This window comes from Asterias rubens, chromosome 1 (assembly GCF_902459465.1).
Source record: "Asterias rubens chromosome 1, eAstRub1.3, whole genome shotgun sequence".
Lineage (NCBI taxonomy): Eukaryota > Metazoa > Echinodermata > Asteroidea > Forcipulatida > Asteriidae > Asterias > Asterias rubens.
The window spans coordinates 10956852-10984083 of record NC_047062.1 but is presented as its reverse complement, the minus strand read 5'-3'; the positions used below and the strand labels follow the sequence as shown (position 1 = coordinate 10984083).

Below are 27232 nucleotides of genomic sequence, written 5' to 3'. Positions count from 1 at the left end.
CACGTCAAGTCACCGATTTCTTTCAAAGGTGAGTAGTTCAAAAAGTTCCAAATGTTTCGTGGGCGGCCTAATAATAGTCACCTCCATGATGTGTGTATTTGTAATTCATGTTGTGTGTTGAGGGTTGTGAGAAACAACCGTAACACTTTGGCTGTTGGTTGTATGCATTTTCCGAGAGTTCGGTTGTTTGCTGCGGTGGCGTACTACGTGTAGTTTTGTTAACATCCAAACTGCAACCAAAGTTGGTGGCTCACACAGTTGGCTTAGTATCAATAATAACGAATTTAACAAGAAAAATAAATACAGCTGAAGTATTGAACAACTACTATTTTCTATAGCAAATACCGCGAATTAGTGAAATCGTCAAGACTAACTCCCAGTATAATAGGCCTATGTAATTTAGATAAAATAAAAAAAATGTTTTTAGGAAAGTTGTACTCTTGTCACGTACTGAATCTGGTAAACCACTCGTTGTCCTCGACTTTGGTTTGCTTCGGTCCGGGGTGAGTTTTTGAGATCAGACGTTTTTTTTTGTGTCTGGTCATGGTTACACAAACACGCTCACAATATCTTGTATAAACCGTGAAATAGTTTCTTTTCAAAAGCAACCTTGGTTCATAGCTCATGCAAATGCAAATGCGAAGCCAAATTTGATGTCACAAGGCTATTTTTCGTAGCGAATTATTCACAGAAGTTAGACATGGTTCAAATTTTACGAATTTTAACGTTGCGAATTTGTGATAGTGTCGAAATTTGGATTGCTATTTCAATCGCTATGAACCGAGCTAACTTTAGATTCTGAGATAAATAATTATCAAACGTTCTTTTACTAGTTGAATTATTGAGTAAAACACGTCGATTTCCAAGAGGGGTTAAACGAGGGATGGGAAGGGGGTCCTGCACCTTCCGCTTCCTAACGCCCCCCCCCCCCCCCTGATGAGATCGAAATGATCTCGGAACAAAGCATTTCATTTATATTACAGATGGCAGACTCCAATGTCAATTCGTCGGAACAGGTTCGGCTCATGACGTGGGCGGTGCCTCGTTCCGTCTCCACGGCCTTCACTAAGCTAATGAGTTATGTCAGTGAGGATTCAACTGTACTCTTCGAGCCTTATATCAACGCTCACTGGTTCGGGCCCGAGAGACTACAAGATGCTACTCATCGAGCAACAGTAGCAGCTCTAAAAGAAGAAGCTGACAGGAGGATAACATACACGGGAGGAAGTGACGTCTCAGACTTTACATTTGGTTTTGTCAAGGAGCAACTTGAAGCTCCTCACACTGGCAAAAAGTTGGTCTTCTGCAAAGACATGGCATTTACTGTCGTAGACAAACTGGAGTTTCTCCCGAAAGATTACCGTCACTTGTTTCTTATCCGTCATCCTCTCAAAGTCTTCGCATCTTGGAAGAAATTGTACCAGAGTTTGACTCCGCACGAGTTTGAACTTGATAAAGTTGTCCCCGTGCTGTTTCCTCCAGGTTTCTTCTTCCGTGAAGTGGTCGAATTGCTGGAGCATGTGAGAGAGGTTCACGATCCTAAGGCAATCATCATAGATGCAGATGACCTCCTCTCTGACCCCAAAGGCATCCTATCAGCCCTCTTTAAGGAGGTTGGTCTTCCCTTTGATGAGAAGTGTCTTCAGTGGGAGGCCGGGGATGCGACTGCCGAGCAGTGGATGGCTTCTAATTTTCTACTGAAAGGGAATCGAGTATGGGGGTATTACAGCAGAGCGTTCAACAGCTCCTCATTCGGAAAACCTGCAGATCTGCCCGACCGGTCTTCGTTGCCTGACGATGTCCTCCGTTGCACTGATGCATCAATGCCTTTTTATGAAAAGGTTTTCGCTCAGCGTTTACTGCCAAACTGAACAACTCACATCTTAGCACACATGTTTTTTAAAGGCAAACTTTGTTTAGGGAACCGTTTGATTGTTTTAATACATAAACGTATAGAAGCATATAAAGCTAGCATCCTTTTCTATCAAAAACTTATGCATATAGGCTTCTAACCGCAGGTTTTTATTGCCATTATTTTAGAGCGATTACCAATTAATGTATACCTTCCCTTTAAAATGGTTTTTAATGCTTTTCATAGATCACGTTTTTGGCCATAACATAAATCCCTTTACTCACTATGGATGACGATTAATTTTATGTAATATTATAGAAGTTTCAGCTTCATTTGTGATTGTCATTTTCTTTTTTTAAATCAAAGAGCAATGTTTTCAGGAGAGTCACGTCAATACGTTGAGTACATGCTAAAGTGGTGTCATCTCCTGAGGAGAAAATTATTTGTGTGACATTGTTTTACTAATTTCAAAAGAAAAAGAAAAAAGTACAGCACCTCAGCTATAGTAATACTTTAAGGGAAGCTTTATCTTATCATTATCTTTAAACCGTGTTTATCTTTGTGGAGAGATCATTTCGTAAACCATAACAGTGAATGAATGACACTAAACAAAGGGTAACCACAATTAATCTCCGTAAAATCTTAAGAACCTCATAATCTTTCTTTGTCACCGTCTTTAATAAACTTGGTAGTTATCAAGCTATAATATTTATAGCAATGTCTGTCAATTCACAATGCTCAGCCAACATGCAGCTTTAGCCGAACATCATTAGTATATACGTCAGTTTCCTGAACACACCAAGAAAATATATAAAAAAAGAAAAGAAAAAAGAACAGACAGACAGACAGACAGACAGACAGACAGACAGACAGACAGACAGACAGACAGACAGACAAACATTGCTCCTTGGATCCCCAATCAAAATCGTTCTAATCGTTTATAACAACACACCTTGCAAATAGCTGTTTGACCAAACATGTACAAACAAATGTAGGCCTACACAATGAAGACGAGTAGAGTATACAGTTCGAAACGTCGAGACCAAAACCGGCTCTTTTCGGAGCCAACATTCCTCCCTTATATTTTATACACGGTTGTACCCGCAAGTTTACTATTTATAACTACTGCTTAATATAAGTGTACAAACTGATTTATCAATATTACATTTTTGTGAGTTTCTGTCTAAACCATCATAAAACAATTTTTGTAGAGAAGCGTGGGTTTAATATACAATGCATGCCTCGGTTAATGTGACTGGTACATTTCTAAGCGTTAGGGCCCTATAATGTGTTTCCTTTCAAAATATTTTTTTTTCCTTTCAAAATCATTTTTTTTTCTGCAGGCGGGACCAGTATTGCCCTATGACTTTTTGATTATGATGCATAGATGCATGAGTGAACCCAACATAATATGCGGGCTGTACTCATTATTCACACTGTCCAAGATAGATTTAGCTCACAACATTTTTATTGAAACAGCCTCGCAGATTTTTACAAGATCGAGTCTTTCCATGATTCATCTAGAAAAGAAGGTAACGAATAGTTATGAGTCTTAAAAAGCAAAGCACGCATGTTTTATAATATGGTTTTCCTGATTCAATGGCGCACCCTCTATAGAAACTACATGTAGGTTTATTGTGGTGGTGGTATGTCTTTTTAGGGACCAGCCACAGTTGTCAAAATGTCTAAGGTCACGCACAGAGTATATAAACCAGACCGGACACTTCGGCATCTCGCAAATTCGAAACCCACAATCTCAGCATCCTGCAAACTTGGCAACTTGAAAATTCGGCACTCACTCGGCACCAATACAGTCGGCACTATACCAACTCGGCACCAGCCTAGTTTTGACGTACAAACTATAAGCACCAAGCAATCACCTGTTCGCTGGATTGAAGGATCAAGTGAAGTTAAATAAAGTGACGAATGTACTCACACAAGGCAAACTAGTTCAAACTTATAATAACTATTAGTTAATATACATGTTAATGCTGTTAATGGCACTACCCACTGGTTATGTTAGCTGACAAGTCTTCGCAAGTCTTCCGAGCTTTTGAGAAAATTCGTCGGAAACTTTTCCCCGGAAACTTGCTGTTCTCGCGTCAGTTTTTGAAACGTTGATACGGGTATGTGAATTTAGGTCCTTGTCGGTGAAATGTAGTGCCATTTTTTGATGTATTGGGTGAGCATCTAGATTTTTGCGGCCGCGGGGACGCGTGGCGACGGTGCACACTGGTGATTGAGCACACAATATGTCTCTATTAAACTTACAAGTTTGCAAGATGCCGAGTTAGCAAGGTGCCGAGTTTGTAAGGTGCCGAGTTTTTAAGGTGCCGAGTTTGTGGTGCTGAGTTTTCGAGGTGTCCAGATTTGGTGACGAGTTTGTTGGTGCTGATTTTGCAAGGTGCCAGGTGACTGGTATTATTATAAGGATCCCAACTTTCCCAAAGTAGCACTATCACCAAAGTGTTGCTCAATATTTAAACAGCAACATTTTAAACACCTTATATAGTTCGCAGACTTACGTTGTCTGCTCACCCACTGCATAACGGGGCATTCAAATTAACATCATCAAATTCAAAAGGTACAACTACAGATGTTTATATAACACCCAAGCAGATCCTTGCCATTTGATTGGAGGATTGTCCGTCACGTGATAGCAAATAAAAGTACCAATACACGCTGAGTCACTCACCGTGCTTTTTCGTTCCATCCGAAAAGTACCATTGCACGCTGCCAGCGTGCAATGGTACTTTTCGGATGGAACGAAAAAGCTGAGTAAAAACATCACTGCGTGCGCGTGTCTTTGGTAACGCAGCAGTTACTGCAAGGCATATTAGTAACATTACTAGCATTCGGCTTCTACAATTAAAAATTGTAGGCCTACGCTTTGTTTGTTTTGAAAGTTGTATCTTTCAATCAAAATGACAAAGATCTACTTGGATGTTATATAAAACAAATAATGAATGTTTTTCATTCGTGCAATGGTGCGAAAATGTTCATTCGTTGAAAGCTGGAATGTTCCAATTAACTCGGCTCCGCCTCGTTGAATAGAACATTCCATCTTTCAACTCATGAACATATTCGCACCATTGCACTCATAAACATTCATTATGTGTATAATAATTTGGTTTGCGGTAAAACACCATGTGTGTATCTACTTGCCAGGTAGAGTTGTTCTTAGGGAACCGTCTTGCTTTATTCTACTGCCGTGGAGTAGATAATCGGAGGTTCGGGAGACTTCTCAGTTCTGAAAAGAACTGTCCTGCTTTTAAACCGTTACCAGGGCGGATAGTATAGAAAATAGACTGGACTACTACTTTAAATTTAGCTATAGGATCGTAATTAACTGTACTGCCGCTGAGTCAGTTCTGAATTGGTCTCAACGTTTCGACTAGCTTGCTCTAGTCATCGTCTCTAAGAACAACTCTACCTGGCAAGTAGATACACACATGGTGTAATACCGCAAACCAAATATTATACACATAATGAATGTTTATGAGTGCAATGGTGCGAATATGTTCATGAGTTGAAAGAGGGAATGTTCTATTCAACGAGGCGGAGCCGAGTTGAATGGAACATTCCAGCTTTCAACGAATGAACATATTTGCACCATTGCACGAATGAAAAACATTCATTATTTGTTTTATATAACATCCAAGTAGATCTTTGTCATTTTGATTGAAAGATACAACTTTCAAAACAAACAATTTCAACTGTAGAAGCCGAATGCTAGTAATTTTACTATGCCTTCTTGCAGTAACACCTGCTGCGTTACCAAAGACACGCGCACGCAGTGATGTTTTTACTCAGCTTTTTCGTTCCATCCGAAAAGTACCATTGCACGCTGGCAGCGTGCCAGCGTGCAATGGTACTTTTCGGATGGAACGAAAAAGCACGGCGAGTGACTCAGCGTGCAATGGTACTTTTATTTGCTATCACGTGACGGACAATCCTCCAATCAAATGGCAAGGATCTGCTTGGGTGTTATATAAACATTGATACCTCACCATGCAATGCCTCAAATCCTATATACAACTAGAGAGTTATTAGTCCATGGGCCAAAGGCCAAACATTGACTTTTTGGTACCACCTGAGGTGGCAAAATCTAAATACACTTTTTTGAAAGGTATATGTCTAGGGATAATAAATTGATGTGATAGCAATCCCAGGGTGGTAGCTTAGTGGTAGTAAATGGCCACTCTTTAAGCCTAGTCACAATGAGCTAATTGCACAAATCCTTAGCACTAGGGTAGGGATATGGTTGCACAGTTCGCAATTACACCACTATGCTTTGGTGTATAATGATAAAACTTTGTCAAATTATTGGTTAGATATAGGTTTTTAAAATTACGTCATATTTAATTACATATAACCTCCAGGGGTCGCTGTTTGGATATGTATAAAATGTGCTAATATACCACACAAGTTTGTTAAATGGCTACATATTCTTTCAAACATTAAACTTTTGTGTGTGTTCCCTGTGAACAAACCAATCTGTTGGCTAAGATCTGTTTTAGCTATTTACAGTTGAGTCTTCCATATTCTCTCTGGGTATTACCTTTGATCGTAAACCACAAACAGCTTATAAACTGACTATACAGTAATTAGGTATCAGGAAAACACACTTTGAGCACCTCCTCATGGTTACCGACGTGAACATCACTGGTGAAAACAGTAATTTTAAGCAATAACTACATTGTAAAAAGCAATATGGGAGTCATGCTTTCAAATGGGCTTCATATTATTTGGTACGCAAGATTAAATTCAGTGTATTCGGGGAGAATACAATGGGAGTTTGCGAGCGGTAGTTGTGGAATCGGTGTGGCATTATCTACCTGTGTATTTACGACCTGTGTCTTCCCCGTCCTGCTCTATGGCTCAGGAGCATGGACACTCCGAGCTGATGACACACGAAAGCTCCAAGCCTTCAGCCTCAGGTGTCAACGACGCATTCTTGGCGTCCGGTGGTCTGATTCCATCACCAACGCAACAATCTCGGAGGCCATGTCAGACGGCCCCCAGAAGATACACATGCCCATGTGGCCCTCAGGCTGAGCGTTGAAGTTCGTGAAGGATCCCGCCCCTGCCCAGCCTGGAAGAGGCCAAGAGGCCGACCTCGCAGCACCTTGGTGGGCCAACTGGAAGCAGACTTCGAGTCCCGGGCTGGGCAGCTGTGGCATTCGGCAGCAGATCGCATTGGTTGGGCGGCTCTACGTCCCCCTTCATGGATCAACAGAATGATGATGATGAATGATGATGGTGGGGCTATTTGTATCCACAGTTTGAATATTGAAGCAAATGTTCACAGCCAGACGCCCTTCTCCTGCTGACGTCAACCACATGACAACATGTCGTGGGGTGTCGTGGCCGAGCGGATAAGAGCACCGAATTCAAGCTCTGATGCTTCTGTTCAGCAGAGTGTGGGTTCGAATCCCGGTCATGACACTTGTGTCCCTGAGCAAGACACTTAACTATAATTGCTTCTCTCCACCCAGGGGTAAATGGGTACCTGTGAGGGCAGAGATGGTTCTTGTGATTGATTTAGCCGAGTAGCGCATATTAATGTTGCACAGGCTGCATACTCCCTACCAGGGAGTTGAGATGGTTTAAGGAGTGAATTAAGGCCCAGTGACCAGGGGTAATAATGTGAAGCGCTTTGGGACGCCCTCCGGGTGTGAAAAGCGCTGTATAAAAACGGGTTATTATTATAGTATTATTAACACTTACTGCACGCTGTGGGGAGAAATGGTCATAATATTTTGATCCGTGACCGTACAGACATCAGCAGGCCAGTACTGCCCGGGTTCGAAGTAAGAGTTTTGCTTCACCAAGGTGGGTTGCATTCCATGGTAAACAAGCCCCACCAATCAAGGTTTGAAATCAGAGTTCTCCTTCTCCTACGCTTCCATCCAAGGCTGAGAGCTTCACCAACCCGAGTTTGAAATCAGTGGCTGTCTCCTAGGTTGACTACCATCCAAGGTTAATGAGTGCCAACTGCACAGAGCAATCTGGTTTTTAGGCGCCAGAAAGCCGCCTTCACACTTTGGCACACCGTTTGCAACAGGGCTCGGCAGTCAATAGGAGCTCAGTCCACCTCTCATTATTTTGATCCCTATAATAACACTTATTCATAGTTTAAGAATGTACATTTTAATTAAAGAGTCACCTTGAATCAACCAAATTGAGCATCAGTTTAAATGAAATACATCAAGAGCAATAGCAATAGTTTGCAAGACATATCACTGTTTAACACCCCCCCCCCCCACCACCACCACATCCCAGGAAACTAAATTTTATAGAAACAATCACTTACTGGCATTGGCTTGATTGTATACCAGCTGCCTGTCGGTATTTTATTGCCATAAATGAGTTTATGCCAACCCATGTGCTAAGGAAAGTACAATATTTTAGGGGACCTACTGCAATTAACATGTAACCCTATGGGAAAACACAAAACTAAGAAAAACAGAGACTAAGCTACTCATTTGGAGTTGCTATCACATGTTTTTGTACTTAGGGTGGTCCTACGAAGCATTTGGCACCATTTATTTTTTGCCACCTCAGGTGGTACCAATATCTGGTCTGGCCCATGGACTATATAACAACATTTTTTTTCTATGACAAAACCATGTGGTGTAAATGTCATCGGCCCGGTTGATGCAGTGCCCTTGGTCATACTATTTGTATGGCAGTGAACAATCTAAACCGCCCCTATGACTTGAAAGTCATAAACAACTTCCGAGTTAGACACCACGACATGCTCTGATGGGATTCTAACGTGCAATCAAATCCAACTAGACATTCAAACAGGAAAAATATAAGTAATAAGCAAACTTGCGGGTACGACATGCTCTGATGGGATTCTAATGTGCAATTAAATCCAACTAGACATTCAAACAGGAAAAATATAAATAATAAGCAATATTGCGGGTACAACCTTGTTTAAATATCGTTTGTGGGAAGGATTGGTCTCAAATAGAGCCGGGGTGTGATTTCAACAGTTGGAACAGTATACTCTGCTCGGCTAGTGGTGGTTGTGGTGAAAAGAGATTTATACATGGTTAGTGCCCGTATAAGTTTGCTGTTGTTTTTTAGTTAATTTGTTGTTTATCCACATGCAAAGCTTCTAATAATATTTATCAAACTGTTAATTTGTGGTTATTCGTTTGGAAAAAAACTTGATAAGCCTAGACGTGTATAAAGTAAACTGCTCACAAAAAGTAAGGAAACTTTTTTCAATCCAGTATATTTGTTATTATTTACTACTCTCTTTGTATATGGTATATATCAATGCAAAGCTGAACTGTTCCTCTTTAAAATGATACCACAATTGCAATGATTACATGTTGCTGGACTTGACCACGTTAATGAGAATGAGACAATTACCTATTGGCCATTTAACACAGAAAACGGTAATTTTGGCACATTTTGATTTGTGAGTTTGCTTCATTGTTATTCGTGTAGCCAAGTATAGCAACAGTTCAGCTTTGCATTGATATATACCATATACAAACAGAGTATTAAATAATAACAAATATACCGGATTGAAAAAAGTTTCATTACTTTTTGTGAGCAGTTTACACTGGACACTAGTGGTAATTGTCAAAGACCAGTCTTCTGGTGTATCTCAACATACGCATAAAAAGACAAACCTGTGAGTTTTGTTAAACTCAATTGGTCGTTGCGAGATATTAATGGACGAAAAACACCATTGTCATACGAAATTGTGTGCTTTCAGGATGCTTGATTTCGGGACCTCAAAGTCTAAATCTTGGTCTCGATATTAGGTTCGTGGAAAATTACTTCTTTCTCGAAAACTACGTGACTTCAGAGAGAGCCGTTTCTCACTATGTTTTACACTATCAACAGCTCTCCATTGCTTGTTACCAAGAAAGTTTCTATGTAAACATTACTTTGAGTAATTACCAATTGTGTCCAGTGCCTTTGAAAATATACACAAGCTTAGATTGTCACTGTACACGGATTACCAGTCTTTGTGTTGATGAAGTTTGTGTGTTTGAGATTTGAAAAAGAATTTGAAGGAGTAGGGATAGGGCCTTACCAGTAGATAATAACATAAAATTTACTTTAACCTACCTTTTATATATAATTAGTTTAGTTAAGCTAAAATTTCAATAATAGGAACGTGTCAGTAATGTTTAACAAAAACCAAGCTCTTTCTTACCTGTTAAAGGTTAGCCATTTTTCGGCATCCTCCAACGTTTCGGCATTAAAACAGTTTTCAGAGGCTAGGGCAATCAATCAAAACATGTATTTGTTTCATTCATTCGAATCTTTCATTTGTGACAGGTATCAAGTAACAACCCCACAAAAACTGTTTCCTTATGCATCCGATTGCCATTTTAATGAATATTCACATCTTCGGGCGCCACTAACGACGGGGTTGTTCTAAAAAAAACCTCGACCCACGACCTACACCACATGACGTCCCCGCCCCGTGTTCAAAGAATGTCCCAATTCCGAATTCATAAAATGTCGCTTTACGGCCGAATAACATAATTAAAGACAGTGGACACTAATAGTTATTGCAAGCCTGGGTAATTGTCAAAGACTAGCCTTCAAAGTTGGTGGATCTCAACACATGCATAAAATAACAAACCTGTGAAAAACTGAGCTCGATTGGTCGTCGGAGTTGCGAGATAACTATGAAAGAAAAAACACCCTTGTCACACGAAGTTGTGTGCTTTCAGATGCTTGATTTCGAGACCTCAAACTAAACTTGAGGTCTCGAAATCAAAGTCGTGGAAAATTACTTCTTTCTCGAGAACTACGTCACTTCAGAGGGAGCCGTTTCTCACAATGTTTTATATTATCAACCTCTCCCCATTTCTCGTCACCAAGTGAGGTTTTATGCGAATAATTATTAGCCTGAACGTCTGACGTCGTTCCTCGAGGCTCGTACATACCCAGCTACGGTAGCTTTCAGTCACTGCATTAATCCAATGCTATCATTGTATCCAATGGAATCACTGGATCTGAATACCTGGTACCTGTCTTTAGCCTTTATCCTTGCGGATAAAGACAGGGGCCCAGTCTAGGGTTGAGTTTTTTTTAGAGCAACCCCCAACGGCGACCCTCCGTCATTATTCTCTGCATCTAAGACGAACCAACACCATTGTAAATTCTCTTCGTCTCTACTTTACAGGTAAAACAACAATCCATTATTTTATCACATTTAAGAATAATATTTCCTAGTACTCAATTAGTTTGTCTCTTTTCATACCATAATTTAACTTGGCAGAGTTTGGTCAAAATGTGTTATTTCTGATGTTTTAGTAGAAGTACCGTAATACATCGGTGTGCTACTTGATTTTTGTAGAAGTGGAACGAAGGTTTATGCTTTGTAAATACTTATTGCCTTTGAGTTACTTCATATTGTCAATCAGATGTGTTTATTACTGAGCCTTTCCTTGATTCAGCTCCTCTTGCTTGCATACACACTTTCCATTCAGGGATCTTCACCAATGTGAAAACCTATACCCACTTCCTACGAACAACCGACTATGCATACTTAGCCTACCGTTTTGTATCATTGTTGTATTACACTGTCTGCGTGTTATGTGCTGTCAAAACCGGAATCTTTTTATGTGAACCAGACAGCTTAACATACCTACTGGGCTGAGGCTAGTCTTGGTTCCAAACCGCTCGTCACACATCAATCGTGACTTGAAGTTTGTCTTGAAGTTTGAGATAACTTATGGTTTTTGTCTACCATTGCGTATACGTTTGCGTACTTCGCCATTTGTGTTGGTTTGCGTACTTCGTCATTTGTGTTGGTTTCCTTATTTTATTCATGGGTTTTCGTTGTACTTGTATATTGTGATCGCCATTATATAATGAAAACAAAATGGCGATAGAACGCAATAAAATACGGGGATAGGACGCAATAAATACAGCGGTATGACGCAATAAATACTCGAGATAACGCAATAGCGCACTGTTATCCCACTGTTATAATGCACAAGTATATGGCGACAACACAAGGCGATATTTCGCTTTAGAGAGAGTAGGCCTCATACTCTCTCTAAAGCGAAATATCGCCTATAGTTCTCTAGAAATTGGCAAAAATAGTATGAGAAACCGTACTAGTTGTTGTGTGTCGTCACGAAAACAAGATTTTACCCGAAACTCGCGGGGTACCGAGTGTGGAGAGGTCAGTCCAGTCTCACAGACAGGACGGACATTCAAAGACGACTACTTAACTGACAAAGTAGGCTTGGTGCGAGACGTTGTTTACCTTTCACGCACAGCGCGGCCGACCCGCTCATTTCATCTCACACCAGTGGACTCGTATTTGCTGCATATTTTGGATCGATGACATATACAAAGAACAAATGCACTATCATGCAAATAGCTGTACAATTGCCTTACAAAATTTCCAGCTTTTGTATTGGTTTGTACATGTACATAAACATGGATGCGCCCACACGGCTTCAAAACGTTAGTGCGTGTGTTAGCGCTCTGGTAAATACAGGGTGCATTCGTTTAGCTTCCCTGGGTCGACCCCGATGTGGCGTATTTCATTTTTTCCAGGACGAACGTGGGCACACAATTACCCCACGTTCGTCCTCGAACCAGGAAAAAAACCCAGACACGTCACCACGTGAGCCTCCCTTTCCTGAAACAAAATATTGTCAGCATGAAAACTTACTTGATAACGAGCAATGGAGAGCTGTTTATACTGTAAAACATCGTGATAAACGGCTCATTCGAAGTACGTGATTTTGAGAAAGAAGTAGCCTTCTTTTTCACTTAGATATAATTATTGATTGAAATCGATACCTCAGCTAAGATCTCGAATTTTTGTGACAAGGGATTTGTTTTTTTATTGACCATACTCATGCAACTTTGTCGATCAATTTAGTTCAAATTTTCACAGGGTTGGCATTTATGCATAATGTTGAGATACACCAAGTGAGAAGACTCTGGTCTTCGGCAATTGTCAAAGGTGTCCATTGCCTTAAAGAATGTCCGATCGTAGATTGAAAAAATATTTGAGTTAAATTATCATTTTTAATAAAATTAGGTATCGGATAGGCTTCAAGGCCAATAGAGAAGGCTCTTCGACAATTTGCAAAGGGGTATGGTTTCTTTACCCAATTTCCACTGGATAAAATTAAATGACATTGACGCCTCATCTGCAATATTTCAGAAAGAAAAAAAAACTCGTTCTGATCGTGTTGTTTTCCCTTGTTTAATTTTATTTCATATCGACTATTTTTATACTTTGGTAATACCAACAAGGCACATGCCACATAAACAAGCGCACATAATCTGTGACCCTACCATCAAGGTTTGGTTGAACTTGATTAAAGATGCAGATTTTTTGGCCCAAAACATTAAAATATAGATTTTTTTGAGTGAATGATATTTCAAAGAGTATCACCGCTCTAACGAAAAAAAGTTTACAAACGACAAAAGTTTAAAACATTTTTTATAAAACACATAAGAATTGGTCACGTGATATATTGTCGGGATCCCGACAAAAACTAATTTTGAGCACTTTATTTCACTGCTACTAATAACTGGCGGACTTTTCGAGCATTTGCTTAAATGAAAGCTTGTAACTTTCTCGACCCCCATCAAAATGTTTGGGTCAAATCGGCCAAAATTCTGACATAGCATCTTTAACATTATTATTCAAAACTGTCTTTAAATTTGTGTTTACAGATGGCAGACTTCAATGGCAATTCGTCGGAACAGGTTCGGCTCCTGATGTGGGCGGTGCCTCGTTCCGTCTCCACTGCCTTCACAAAGCTCATGAGTTTTGTCAGTGGGGATTCCATAGTACTCTTCGAGCCTTATATCAACGCTCACTGGTTCGGGCCCGAGGGTGTACAGGATGCTACTCATCAAGCCATAGTAACAGCTCTAACCGAAGAAACTGCAAACAGAACAACAATCACTGGTGGGCGCGACCCATCCGAATATACATTTGGTTTTGTCAAGGAGCAACTTGACGATCCTTACACTGGCAAAAAGTTGGTCTTCTGCAAAGACATGGCATTTACTGTCGTAGACAAACTGGAGTTTCTCCCGAAAAATTACCGGCATGTGTTTCTAATTCGTCATCCTCTGAAGGTCTTCGCATCTTGGAAGAAATTGTACCAAAGTTTGACTCCGCAAGAGTTTGAACTTGACGAGGTTGCCCCTGTAATGTTTCCTCCAGGTTTCTTCTTCCGTGAAATGGTCGAATTGCTGGAGCATGTGAGAGAGGTACACGATCCTAAGGCAATCATCATAGATGCAGATGACCTCCTCTCTGACCCCAAAGGCATCCTATCAGCCCTCTTTAAGGAGGTTGGTCTTCCCTTTGATGAGAAGTGTCTTCAGTGGGAGGCCGGGGAAAGTGCTGCCGGGCAGTGGTTAGCTTCTAATTTATTACCTAAAGGAAACGAAGTGTGGGGCTTTTATCGCAGGGCAATGGGTAGTTCCTCCTTTGGAAAGCCTAGAGCTTTGCCCGACCGATCTTCGTTGCCTGGCGATGTCCTACGTTGCACTGATGCCTCGATGTCTTATTATAACAAAATGTACGCTCAGCGCTTAACTGGCAAACTGTACGCGCATCTCTAAATAAAAGATATTGTGCATTTCTGTGTAAAATGGGAATTTGGTTTGTGTACAAAAGCATTTTACTTGGATGTGCATGTACCAATCAATGTAATTAAAAGGAAAAAGCAAGAAGAAAAAAAATAGGATTCGAAGATAAGCTGTTACAAAGCTGTTTAAATAGGTTTAGTTTAAAATGAAACAGAATTGGATCAAATAGCTTCTTCAAACTTTATAAGAAGGCCGATTCACACTGCAGCGATAACGATCACGGCGCAAAGAGAACGCATTCTATTGGTTGAATTGCTCCACGCAGAATACGCACATGCTCATTCAACCAATGCGTTCTTGTTGCGTCGTGATCGTTTTCGTTTTCGTTATTGCTGCCAGTGTGACTCGGCCTTAATTTACTGTGTAAGCAAAACACGCGTTTTATGTATTAGTTGTACCTACACGCCTCTCTTGCTGAAAACTCATTGATTTAAAATACACTTAGCTCGTTACATGTCTTGACAGTAGATTATTCATTGTATCATTTTTTTTTATTATGTTCTACATTTCTTTTTGTTGTATATGTATTGTTTTTTGTTCTGCGCCTCGGAATAGGGTCTTGTACATTAGATAGATGGCGCATTACAAAAATGCATTATTATTATTATTATTTTTATTATTATTATTATTATTATTATTATTATTATTATTATTATTATTATTATTATTATTATTATTATTATTATTATTATTATTATTATTATTATTATATTATTATTATTATTATTATTATTATTATTATATTATTATTATTATTATTATTATTATTATTATTATTATTATTATTATATTATTATTATTATTATTATTATTATTATTATTATTATTATTATTATTATTATTATTATTATTATTATTATTATTATTATTATTATTATTATTTATTATTAGTTATTATTATTATTATTATTATTATTATTATATTATTATTATATTATTATTATTATTATTATTATTATTATTATTATTTATTATATTATTATTATTATTATTATTATTATTATTATTATTATTATTATTATTATTATTATTATTATTGTTATTATTATTATTATTATTATTATTATTATTATTATTATTATTATTATTATTATTTGTATTATTATTATGATTACTATTATTATTATTATTATTAAAACTTATGCATGACGTCATAATTCCTACCCAAAATGAGGCTATGGGCGCACGTTTCCCATCACTTGCAGTGGCTGCGTCCATCGCCTCGTTTTGAGTTAGCATTGTGACGTACCTCATGCAAAAATATTAAGAGAGGCGTATTGTATTAGTTTTATGCATTGACGTCATAAAATCATCTGCCTTCTTTGATCTTTGACGTCATACAATCATCATACAATCATCTACCTTCTTTAGGTTAACCGGTGATGGAAAAACGGAAAACGCGTTGATCTCTATAAATGGAATGCACATGACGTCATTGACCCACACGTATCATCAACGATGGCGGCCAATGGCGTCTATTTCAATCCATCTATTATACAATAGAGATCAAAGAGAAACCCACGGGTTTTTACTGGCCAACAGTCAACGTCATTTTGACCTCTAGGCGAGGGCGCCCATAAGATCTGTAAACAAAGATAAACAATTCCGAACTTAAACGGAATTTTAACAACGGAAGTAAACATTCTCAAAAACCTTCAACCAGTTAGTAAACAAACTCGATGAATAGAATTTCTGAAATACAGGGTGTTTCAAATTATTGTGAGAAACAAAGCACATACCTCACCTTCCCCACTACGGACTTTGATTCGGTTTTAACCCTTTCACTTTTGTGCGCAAGCCAATTAAAATTTGGAATTCGGTTGACCAGACTATCCAAACCTCATCCTCTGTGGCTAGGTTCAAAATTTCTTATAAAAAGTTCCTTATTTCCCAGTATGTGACATAGTTTCTATACCTATATTCTCATTGTAGTTTTTGCTTACTTTGTCATTGTCATTTACTCCAGTAGTTCGTTCGTATGCATGTATGTCTGTCCGTCTGTCTGTCTGTTTGTCTGTCTGTCTGTCTGTCTGTCTGTTTCGTCTGTGTTTTGTCCTAAGCATTTACATTTAGTTTATCTATTTTGTTATGTAAAGGCAAGCCGCTACAAGCTACCTGGCTTATTTTGGGCCTTGCCTCCACGCGTTTTCCGCCAGTTTATTTTCTTTCTATCATTTATATATACCTGTATGTATTACTATAATATTGTGGAAATGTTTTGTGTAAATAAATGTATATTGAATTGATTTGAATTGACTTGATATTAGTAATTAGCTAGTGCTCACTCATGCGGAACAGCTGAGGATTGATTTCGCACAAATTAAAAAGCTAGGACCTTGGTCCACAAATACTTAGTGCCAGATTTTTGTAAACGTATAAAACATCCAATTAGGATACGTTTTTCTAAATGTATACTATACACCCCGTGTAGCACTATCAGCGCGAGAACGATGATTTATTAGGAGTGATATCTAAGTGCCTTTTGGGTTTGACTTGAACTGTGTCATGTAGGCTATGTTGACTTGAACTGTGGCATGTAGGCGATGTTGACTTGAACTGTGGCATGTAGGCGATGTTGTTTTGCCCTTATTCAATTAGTATTGTAAACAATAAAACTGTTCTCTGACGTTTTTGTATTTTCCTGAGGTCCTTCTTACACGACAAGCAATGCTTTTTGAGGGCCTCCGTCCACATGCATGTAAATAATGTTTGCCATTATTTTTACTATCTACTTTGTTTCCACCTTGGTATTGCTATAACCTTTATATTGCTACTGTTTGCGTGCTATTATTGTACAATTTTATTGTAAAATTGTGGAAACAATATTAAAGAAATGAACTGAAATCGCTAGGAAATAAACATTAATTCAATAAACGCAACACCATTCTCTCACATTGTGTGGCAATGATTTTGTACATAAAACGAATATCAATTAACAAGAAAATTTGTAATTTCCAAATAATTTCAGTGCATGTCTTTAGTGCAAGCACTTTACCTAATTCTAGCCCATAGTTCCTCAATAACAGGTGAAAGTAATAAAAGTACATCTTTGTGAAGCCTCCTTATTTTTGTCATTTCCGTTTTCCCGACGTCTGGAGGAAACAATGGTTAAGACAGACAGCTTAGTTCTCCAACACATACATTGAGGTGTGCAAGCGGGTAGGCTCCGTACTCCGACATTTATATGCTTGTGTCCCTTAGGAAAATCGAATCCCCTGAGATTCTGTCCCCGTATGGGAAATAAAAATGGCCTGAAGGAGGATGATTCAATAGAGGGCGCTATCAGAAAAAGTGTGTACACAGTTAATTCACCAGAATCTCCTACCAAACTGGCTAAAAAAACGTTGTCGTGGGGTTGTGTGCGTTATGATCATCACATACGCCGTCACATTGCGTCGATCCTCCCGCAATCATTTCGACTCCGCACACCGTTTCACAGTACGTGTCTGGGAACAGGTTCAAACTCTTGCACCTTTAAAGAGGGGAAGAAAACACAATGAGAAACTATACGCCACTTCAGAGGGAGCCGTGTATCACACTGTTATCAACCTCTCCCTATTACACGTAATCAAGAAAGGTTTTACGATAGTAATTAATTTGAGTAATTACCAATATTGTCCACTGCCTTTAATAAGCATAGTTCTGAGAATGTGGAAATGTCAGGGAACACTATAAGTCTGCTGCCACCTAGCGTCCCAAAGTCCCCTATATAGATTCGAACAAGATTCGTGAATTGGCGGCTACAGCTACGGCTACGAATGTTTCTATGTGTGTCGCTATAAGGACGTTCTATACTTCAACGCATGAAGACGCGGAAATCTAGCACTAGCATGCAACTGGCATGTTGAATTGGTTTCGAACAGTTATTTTGTATATAATAGATGCTAATAAATTTGCATAAAGAATACTTTTTATTTTATTTACCCAAACACCGATGTGTGTTAGCATATTTTGTAGAAAAAATGTACAGCTTAAAAAAACGCATACTGTTGATCCTGATTCTAAATTAATTGCTTATTGTATGCAATCAAATTGAGAAAAAGAAAACGATTTGTTACCTCGTAAATCATCTTGTATGGCTTCTTGGTGGATACCAACCGCATTACGTAACACTACAAAACGGAAGAAAGGTAGTTTTTAATTCAACTAACATAAAAGATCAACACGCCATGTTGTTTTTTCCATTGTGGGAAATCAGGGTTAGTGTCTACGTATTATTCAAAATGGTTTCTAAAGTAATGTAATGGGCGTATGTGCGGCACCATAATGTAGCCCAAACCCTAAATGTAGCCCGGACCTAAATGTAGCCCAAACATGCCCTAAATGTAGCCCGGACCTAAATGTAGCCCCAAACATGTACCTAAATGTAGCCCGTACCTAAATGTAGCCCCAAACATGTACCTTGATGTAGCTCGGACCTACATGTAGCCCCAAACATCTAGGTACATGTTTGGGGCTACATTTAGGTCCGGGCTACATTTAGGGCTCGGGCTACATTATGGTGCCGCACAGGCGTAAAAGATGACAAAAAATAACTGCTGCAATCTATAGTTGCTCCTCAACATCTCACGTTCCATCTACACTCCTGGGATGATCATTGATTTCTACATGATTGGCCATTTATATTGATCAGCCTCCCAAGCAGATACTTTGTTCTCAAGTTAAAAGAAATCTCAAAACCTATCAGTTTCGGAAATCAATGCTCTTTTGCCTATGGTTGTCTTTGTGTGTTTGAAATAAGTTTTCTTGTTTTTGCACAGTGGGAAGAAATCTTTCACAGACATGGCACACTTAATGTTAAATGTTATTATAAAATCGCTGCCAAGTCGTCCTATCTGAAACCAGTCTTTACAAAATGTCCTACGTTTTGCACAAATTGTTCTTACCTTTACGAGCACAGCCACGAGTAAGAGGCTAATTATGATTCCAGCTACACCACACACTACCGGTGCCTTCATTGACACTGAAAATGTCCCTGAAAGTAAAAACAAACAGGTTTTGGAAACAGTAAGGTAACAAATCTATCGCTAATGATTATTTTGATGACTGCTCTGGATCCCCCTATGTGTTATAAGTACAGTATACACACAAGCTTAAACTTCCGATTCAGAATTAACCCCGACCAGGATCCCGTGCGGCTTGACTCATTTGTGGGTCAATCTGACTCGAATTCCTTTGTCGAGATGACCCAGAAATGGGGCAAAGAAGCAGAGTCTGTGTTAAAATACCATGTTTAACCATTTTAGGGGACAGCCTGACCCAGATAATCATCAGGCCCCCGGGACCAAGAATTCGGGTCAACTATGATCCGGGTGTTGTTAGAGTACAGTGTATTCCTGAGACCTGGGGGACACGAAACACTTGTAGTTTGACTCGGGTGGGATTTGAACCCACGACCTACGTTATTACATTCGAGAACCATGCTCGTAAATCTGTAACTCAATATGCAAAGTGAGACAACGTTGCCCAATGCTGGTGTCCCAGGGAAGTCGGTCCGCTAGAGATTCTGCCCCCACAAGGAACTAGAAAGGGGGCTGAAGGAGGATGTTTCGAAAATTGGCGCTGTCATAAGTTTGCATTATTTGAGACAGAGTCTCCTGGCACACTTGGGGTCGATTTCGCAAAGTCCCAACTTAGGACTAGTCCTATAGGAGATATAAAAAACGCATGGCTAGTCCTAAGTTAGGACAAAGAATTAGTCCTTATTCTTTGTGGAAAACCACCCGGAACCTTTATTATGCCCGAACGCCCCACTCCGGTTCCCGGATGGAGTACTTATATATTCTAACAAATACACAATGAATAGTTTACATTTAATAATGGATGATTGTTTGAGCATCTAGGTTGGATAGTGACGACTTGTAACATACCTATTCCTTTGCAGTTTCCACTTATCCTGCAGACAACCTCTCCCGAAGAACAAATGCTGAAAATACATTAAACAGTTCAAGGAGTTTTTTTATCAAATTTAAAACTCTGAACTGAGGGAGTTCCCCCAGGAGTACATAATTTTGTGTAAAACGTTTTGTACAAAGATATATAGGGAGAGGGAACACCGAGTATTGGAACAAGGAGTGTAGTTCGTGTTTGAGTGTAGTTCGTGTTTTCATTATAAGATTTGATAATTATTATTCAGTATACAGACAATGGCGCATTAAGAAACAACCATTAAGCGCCTAGTAAAATAATGTTTAGACAGTTATTATTATTATGATTGGAAACCTCAGAACCCTGCAAGAAATAAAATAAAAGTCTGCTACAAACAAAAGATGCCTCCTCATTAACGGAGGGTCGGACCTGGGATGGTCTGCTGTATTTCGTATAATGTGTGCACTAAGCATATAAGTGAAACTATTTTTCAGCTTCTCTAAAATAAAGAGGGGAAAAACCAACAGAAACAAAACCTAAAATTAGCTCAAACTTAAACAAGCAAAATTTAATTTATTCAGGAGGTATTTCAAACTAAAATACTAATTTTTCATTGATTAGTTCGGATCAAGAGAATCTAAATAAGACAATCAACTGAATTCACAAAACGTAGCCGTACCACGTGTTGCAGTCGTCTGATGTGGAAACAGCCTCTCCATCGATGTAGAAGTTCTCACCAAGTCTGCATCCTAAATTAAAATGACAGGAAAAGTAACAACATGGAACTAAACAAAATAATGTACAGAATGTGGAAGGACAAGTTCTGAGAAAAGTGCTACCCATCGGTGTAAGGGTAAAAACAAATGATATTCTTTACCCGATGCAAAAACAAACATCTGTTAAAATCGTTGTGGTAACTGCTGTCAGAGATTCGAACTGCCTCTAGTAATCTGCCCTAGCGATGCAAAGGTCGTGGGTTCAAATACCAACAAGCAAATTGCCCGTGGATTTGTTTTTTTCACAGAACTCGGGAAAGTACTATAGGTATAGACGGTGTGATCTCTTACGTCACTCGAGAATCATAACATGATTCGCGCGCATACCGCCGGGCAAAACCTTTGTGTTTTGGCAGACAGCTAGAAAGTGTATGCAATCTTACCATGACATACGCGTCTTTTTTCCCGGCGAAACATGACGTATACAGTGTTTTGTCAACAGAGGGCGGTTTGAATGTAAACATAGGTCCCACCGTCTATACACAGTGCTTAAAACACATCAGTGCAAGGTTAGTGTTAAAATCCGAGTTATATGAACATTTCTTTGATTGATATTGAAAGTCGAGTTCGATTTACACCAAAAGTCAGGAAAGCCTTCTATTTCACAACAGTACTCACCGGAGTTGTGTGTTGTCTCAATCACGGTATCCATACAAACATGACCGCATCCCGTACTGCAGCACCTCTGTGACACATCAGAGCAGTCCCTGTCAGAGTGACACTGATCTACGCAGATACCAACAGTGTCTTCACCTACTATTGGACACTGGCCACTTCGATCTGGTTTGGTTTTCAGCACAGGGGTTATGCAGTCATGGCCACAGCCATTACTGCAACACATCTGGTTCCCAACACATTCGATGTCTGAATCACACTTGTCGATACATATACCCATTAAGTCCGTCGGGATATCTGGGCAACCGTACCATAAGGGTTCCTTACAGGCGTGGCCACAACCGTTACTGCAGCATTTCAGCTCCCTGGTGCAATTTGCATCAGAGCTGCACTCCTCGGTGCAAACACCCATCATCGTGTCATCTGGTATCTCGGGGCAGTTTCCTGGTTTCGGCTGCTCACCAGGACGCATGCAAACATGGCCACAACCGTTACTACAGCATTTCAGCTCCCCGGAGCAATTCGCATCGGAGCTACACTCCTCGGAGCAAATACCCATCGTGTCATGTAATATCTCGGGGCAGTTTCCTGGTTTCGGCTGCTCTTCAGGACGCATGCAAACGTGCCCACAACCGTTGCTGCAGCATTTCAGCTCATGGGTGCAATTTGCATCAGAGCTGCACTCCTCGGTGCAAATACCCATCGTGTCATCTGGTATCTCGGGGCAGTTTCCTGGTTTCGGCTGCTCTTCAGGACGCATGCAAACATGGCCACAACCATTACTACAGCACTTAAGATCCCGGGTGCAATTCGCATCGGAGCTACACTCCTCAGAACAAATACCCATCGTATCATGTAATATCTCAGGGCAGTTTCCTGGTTTCGGCTGCTCGTCGGGACGAGTGCAAACGTTGCCACAATTGTTACTGCAGCATTTCAGCTCCCCTGTGCAATCAACATCCGAGCTACAGTCTTCAGTACATATCCCAAACGATGTATTCTTCAATATCTGTGGACATTGCCCAGGTTTAGGTCGAGCAGGATCCACGCAGACATGGCCGCATCCAGTATCACAGCATATCTCCACACCCGTACAGTCCCCATCGGTTGAGCAGTTCTCATCACAAGGGTTACCCTCTACTGTTTCAGGGCACTCTCTTGGGTTCGGCTTGATGGGAGCCATGCAGATAGCACTGCATCCAATACTACAACACCGTTGCTCACCTGGACATTCCTCATCAGAAGTACAGTTTGCCAAGCAATCTCCAGTCTTACTATCTCCCAACACGTCTAAATTTGGGCATGAACCCGTCTTAGATTTGACAGGATTCACACAAACACTACCGCATCCGATACTGCAACATTTCTGTGTACTCTTACAGTCACTGTCAGCTGTACACTCTACAGAGCAGGTATCAATACCCTCTCGGACGACGTCCAATACGGGGCACTTGCCCTGTTTCTCGGGTGTTGGTTCATCAGCTACGGGCGTGGTACAGACATGACCACACCCATTCCCGCAACACATCTTTCCATCTTCGCACTGATCGTCGGAGGGAGAGCATTCGTCCAGACAGACTCCGATGGTGTCGTGCTTTAAAAGCGGGCAAGCTCCTTGAGCCTCTCTGCCTGTTCTCAGCCTTACATCAAGGCACTCCTTGCCGCAACCATTATAGCAGCACTTCTGATATCCCTCATCACAGCTTGAATCGGACTCACATGCATTAAGGCAACTTCCTTTATTAGTTTGAAAGACGTCATCATCAATGGCCGGACATTGACCTGTGTGTACTGAAGATGCTCCTAGAATATGAAACAAAATATATGAAAAAGGACAACAGTTTGTGCCGTCGCAGTGCAAAAGTTTGGCATGTTAAGCAAACAAACAAACAAACAAACAAACAAACAAACAAACAAACAAACACACAAACCAACAAACAAACAAACAAACAAACAAACAAACAAACAAACAAACAAACAAACAAACAAACAAACAAACAAACAAACAAACAAACAAACAAACAAACAAACAAACAAACAAACAAACTAACTTTCTCTGATGTTCCGTGTACATATTCTTATATAATTTACTGGTTGAGTAAAAAGGAACGTAATATTTTCATTTGGTTTATGAAAGTCTGAGAAATTAAATTCTTAAAATGAATTGGGCATTAACCGATTTTACTCTTCCCGAACCCTTTGATTAATTCGATTTTTTTTAAATGTAGAACTCGCCTAATGTTGCTGCAAGTCACAAAAACATTGGCGTTTTGTCCCAGATTTACTTTAAAGCATAAGTTTCCCCAAGCCAAATCTTATAATACATGCCAACTATAAACCTGTTAGCCCCCACTATTTTTCCCCACCGATACCTGGTGAAAGATCCGTTTCACAAGTATATCACCCAGGTAGTTGGAAAGTAAAATCGTTACCATTTAAAATAACCTTGATTTGGGACGACAGATACCGTCAGGGTAGAAGATCCCCGATCGGGGTATAAATTAGGATCCACTTAGTGCGTTAGAATATTTATCCACATCATGATCCAGAAATCAACGCACACTACTAGCAAAATGACATTATCAACATTTTTATATTTTTGTATCCATTAATTATGATACCCTTCTGAACGAAACGTTGATATGTCAACCACCATGGTTCTTTTCAGAACACTACTAGATTTTGTGCTACCGCAAATCTCACCTATATATAAAAGCAGTGTCTATAAAGAGTTCAAACACACATGTCGTACCCACTTTTAAAACATGTTTAACTGATAAACATGCTTGTCATTTTTACACCTGCTCAAGTGGTTTTCAGGATTCAGACACACACACACACACACACGAATCTAAACATGTTTTAGATATGTGAAACAAATTCTGAGAAATGTGTTGACAAATCTAGACACTGTTTTGAGAGTGTACTTACCACTGCACACTGCAAGAATAAGCAATGCTTGCACTACTGCCATGCGGTCCATATTGTAGCATCAAAAGTACGCTAATTACGTCAACAGAGAATATGGTGTATCAAAACAACTGGAAGTATTAAGCTAATTGTGATTGTGGCGCATCAGTTTCTTTACATGTTCTGCAGTGCTTCCCAATGTTTTCAGGTGATATCTATTTAAAAGTGAAATTATTTTACCAAGATCTTTTACGCTCTAAAAAACCTTACTTGATTGCATTCGTTAAAAAGTATGCAACACTGACACTCTCACATCGTTGCCGTCAAAATTGTATCACACAATAAACGGTATAGGTAGCTCTTTGATGGCGACATAAATTATATTTATGGAGGCTGCTTCTGTGACATATGCTGGTACATATTTTGTTACTGTTGAAATGAAAATGGACAGAGAGTTCTGGCTCTAGTTAAACATTACAGGGCGAGGTAGACTTTGAACTGGTGGGCTCGTGTTAAATTTACAATGATTAGTAAATATCAACAGATGGAGCATTGTGGAACTATTCCCTCCATCTGAAAACTGTCAGTCAAGAGATCATCAAAACAACAATGTAAATGCCAAGTGTGAATAAATAAGGGAATCAATGTGTGGTGAAGAGGTTTTCAACTAGTGGTTTAATCCCAACGAGGCCTGGTTCTTGATAATTTTACCGAGACGAAGTCCAGGTAAATTATCAAGAACCAGACCACGGCGGGTTTAAACCACGTATACCATAACACCAACCCTTGGCAGTTTCATTTAAAGCCATTATATGGGGTGCGTTCGTTAAGCTTCCCCGGGTCGGTGTGTGGCGTGTTTTTTTTCCCAGGACGAACGTGTGCAGAGAATTACCCACGTTCGCCCTGGGAAACAAAAAAGACTGGAGAAAAAGTTTACGGATTTACAAATAATTTACAGGGTTTAAAGAAGGTAATGGTGAAAGACTTCTCTTGAAATATTGTTCCATGAAATGCTTTACTTTTTGAGAAAACATTAAAACAATATCAATTCTCGATAGCGAGAATTACGGATTTATTATAAACACATGTAATGACACGGCGAAACGCGCGAAAACAGGAGTGGGTTTTCCCGTTATTTTCTCCCGACTCCGATGACCGATTGAGCCTAAATTTTCACAGGTTTGTTATTTTATATATAAGTTGTGATACACGAAGTGTGGGACTTGCACAATACTGTTTACCGAAAGTGTATAATGGCTTTAAAGGCAGTGGCAGTATTGGTAATTACTCAAAATATTTATTTGCATAAAACCTTTCTTGGTAACGAGTAATGGGGAGAGGTTGATGGTATAAAACATTGTGAGAAACAGTTCCCTCTGAAGTGACGTAGTTTTCGAGAAAGAAGTAATTTTCCTCGAATTTGATTTCGAAACCTCAGATTTGAATTCGAGGTCTCGAAATAAAAGCATCTGAAAGCACACAACTTCGTGTGACACTATAAGGTGTTTTTTCTTTCATTGTTATCTTGCAACTTCGACGACCAATTGAGCCCAAATTGTCACATGTTTGTTATTTTATGCGTTTGTGAGATACACCAAGTGAAAGACTTGTCTTTGACAATTACCAATAGTGTCCAGTGTCTTTAAAAAGATGGTAGCGTTTTTGAGAAACAGTCGAACATCTAGAGCGGATGTTCCTTCAGTGAAAGTGAAGGTTTCTCAAAATGCATTACCTACTTACACCAAGGCTGCTGTACCAAGTATTAACTTTTTATTGCAATTAAAATTTAAAGTCTTCACCAAACGTTCAGAAAATTTTGAGGTTGCATTAACATATTTGTTCAGATCCAACTGGGCCCGAACCTGATCCATACCATCAAGTGTTGACCTTGATGCTACAGTTTTGCTGGACTTGTTTGCCTGATCCATTTTACACAAACAAGCATTTATATGCCGCATTGAAGTGTGCACTCTGGTATAGGAGTGGCTGGTCTATCGTGCACTTGACTTGAGTGTTGTTTCGGTCCCGGTCGAAGCACTTCTGTTTTTGAGAAAGACACTCCTTCATCATTCGGATGGGAAGTAAAGCCGCAAGTCCACGGTGCTGTGTTTTGCACAGACCAGTTTGAACGAAAAACGGCAAAGAAAGTGGTCTTTGCTGAATCTCATTTGAACTGAAGGAACTTTGGTTCACATGAGAGTGTGAACTACACGAATGGTAAACAATAATTAGTTTTGAATACATTTCCCTGGTGCTTTTCAGAAATACTCTCGAAAAGCCCCTAGACGTCACCATTTGTGTTACGTCACTTGTTGGAGCTCAATTTTGTTCAGGCACTTTGTTGCAATGACAAAGAAACATTCCAAAGATGACGTCAAAGTATAGTCAATTTGACGCACGCCGTCAACGGCAGAAATGCAGCTAGTTTTTGTTCTTTGGCACTAACCGTCTCACCATGTAGGCCTGATACCGGCGTTTCTGGCATTGTCAACTTTTTATTTTTTATGATAAGATCTTAAGAACTAGACATTCTTAAAATACCAGTTGCCTCATAGGGTTTTCCCCCTTTATGCTTGTGGGGCGGCAA

General features: G+C 39.6%; 2 protein-coding genes across 6 annotated transcripts; one reads left to right on the top strand and one right to left on the bottom strand.

The window, feature by feature from the left end:
- Positions 1-138: 138 nt before the first annotated feature.
- Positions 139-14750, top strand: LOC117295313 (branched-chain-amino-acid aminotransferase-like protein 2). Of its 5 annotated transcripts, none has more exons than XM_033777913.1 (3): positions 139-241; positions 984-1652; positions 14216-14750. In XM_033777913.1, the coding sequence occupies exons 2-3, from the start codon at positions 984-986 to the stop codon at positions 14447-14449; spliced, it is 903 nt and encodes a 300-aa protein (XP_033633804.1). In that variant the 5' UTR covers positions 139-241; the 3' UTR covers positions 14450-14750. The 5 variants fall into 5 exon arrangements, with proteins under 5 accessions (XP_033633804.1, XP_033633812.1, XP_033633779.1 ...); XM_033777921.1 differs by lacking the exon at positions 14216-14750 and adding an exon at positions 13547-13633 and having other exon boundaries at positions 984-3384; XM_033777888.1 differs by lacking the exons at positions 139-241; positions 984-1652 and adding an exon at positions 1868-3384 and having other exon boundaries at positions 13547-14750.
- A 1807-nt stretch (positions 14751-16557) lies between these two features.
- On the bottom strand, positions 16558-24843 carry LOC117295405 (papilin-like). Its single transcript, XM_033778049.1, has 7 exons — positions 24667-24843; positions 21739-23538; positions 21024-21093; positions 20347-20402; positions 19363-19451; positions 18535-18588; positions 16558-17948 (listed from the first exon to the last, which is right to left on the bottom strand). Exons 1-7 carry the CDS (start codon positions 24716-24718, stop codon positions 17910-17912), a joined length of 2160 nt encoding a protein of 719 aa, XP_033633940.1. The 5' UTR covers positions 24719-24843; the 3' UTR covers positions 16558-17909.
- Positions 24844-27232: the final 2389 nt, after the last annotated feature.

Coding starts and splice junctions, on each gene's coding strand:
- LOC117295313 (XM_033777888.1), top strand. CDS start 3,139: ATGTGTTTCCTTTCAAAATATTTTTTTTTCCTTTCAAAATCATTTTTT. Junction 3,385..13,546: donor TGATTCATCTAGAAAAGAAG/GTAACGAATAGT, acceptor TTGTGTTTACAG/ATGGCAGACTTCAATGGCAA.
- LOC117295405 (XM_033778049.1), bottom strand. CDS start 24,718: ATGGACCGCATGGCAGTAGTGCAAGCATTGCTTATTCTTGCAGTGTGC. Junction 23,539..24,666: donor TATTCTTGCAGTGTGCAGTG/GTAAGTACACTC, acceptor TTCATATTCTAG/GAGCATCTTCAGTACACACA. Junction 18,589..19,362: donor TCGTGGCTGTGCTCGTAAAG/GTAAGAACAATT, acceptor TCCGTTTTGTAG/TGTTACGTAATGCGGTTGGT.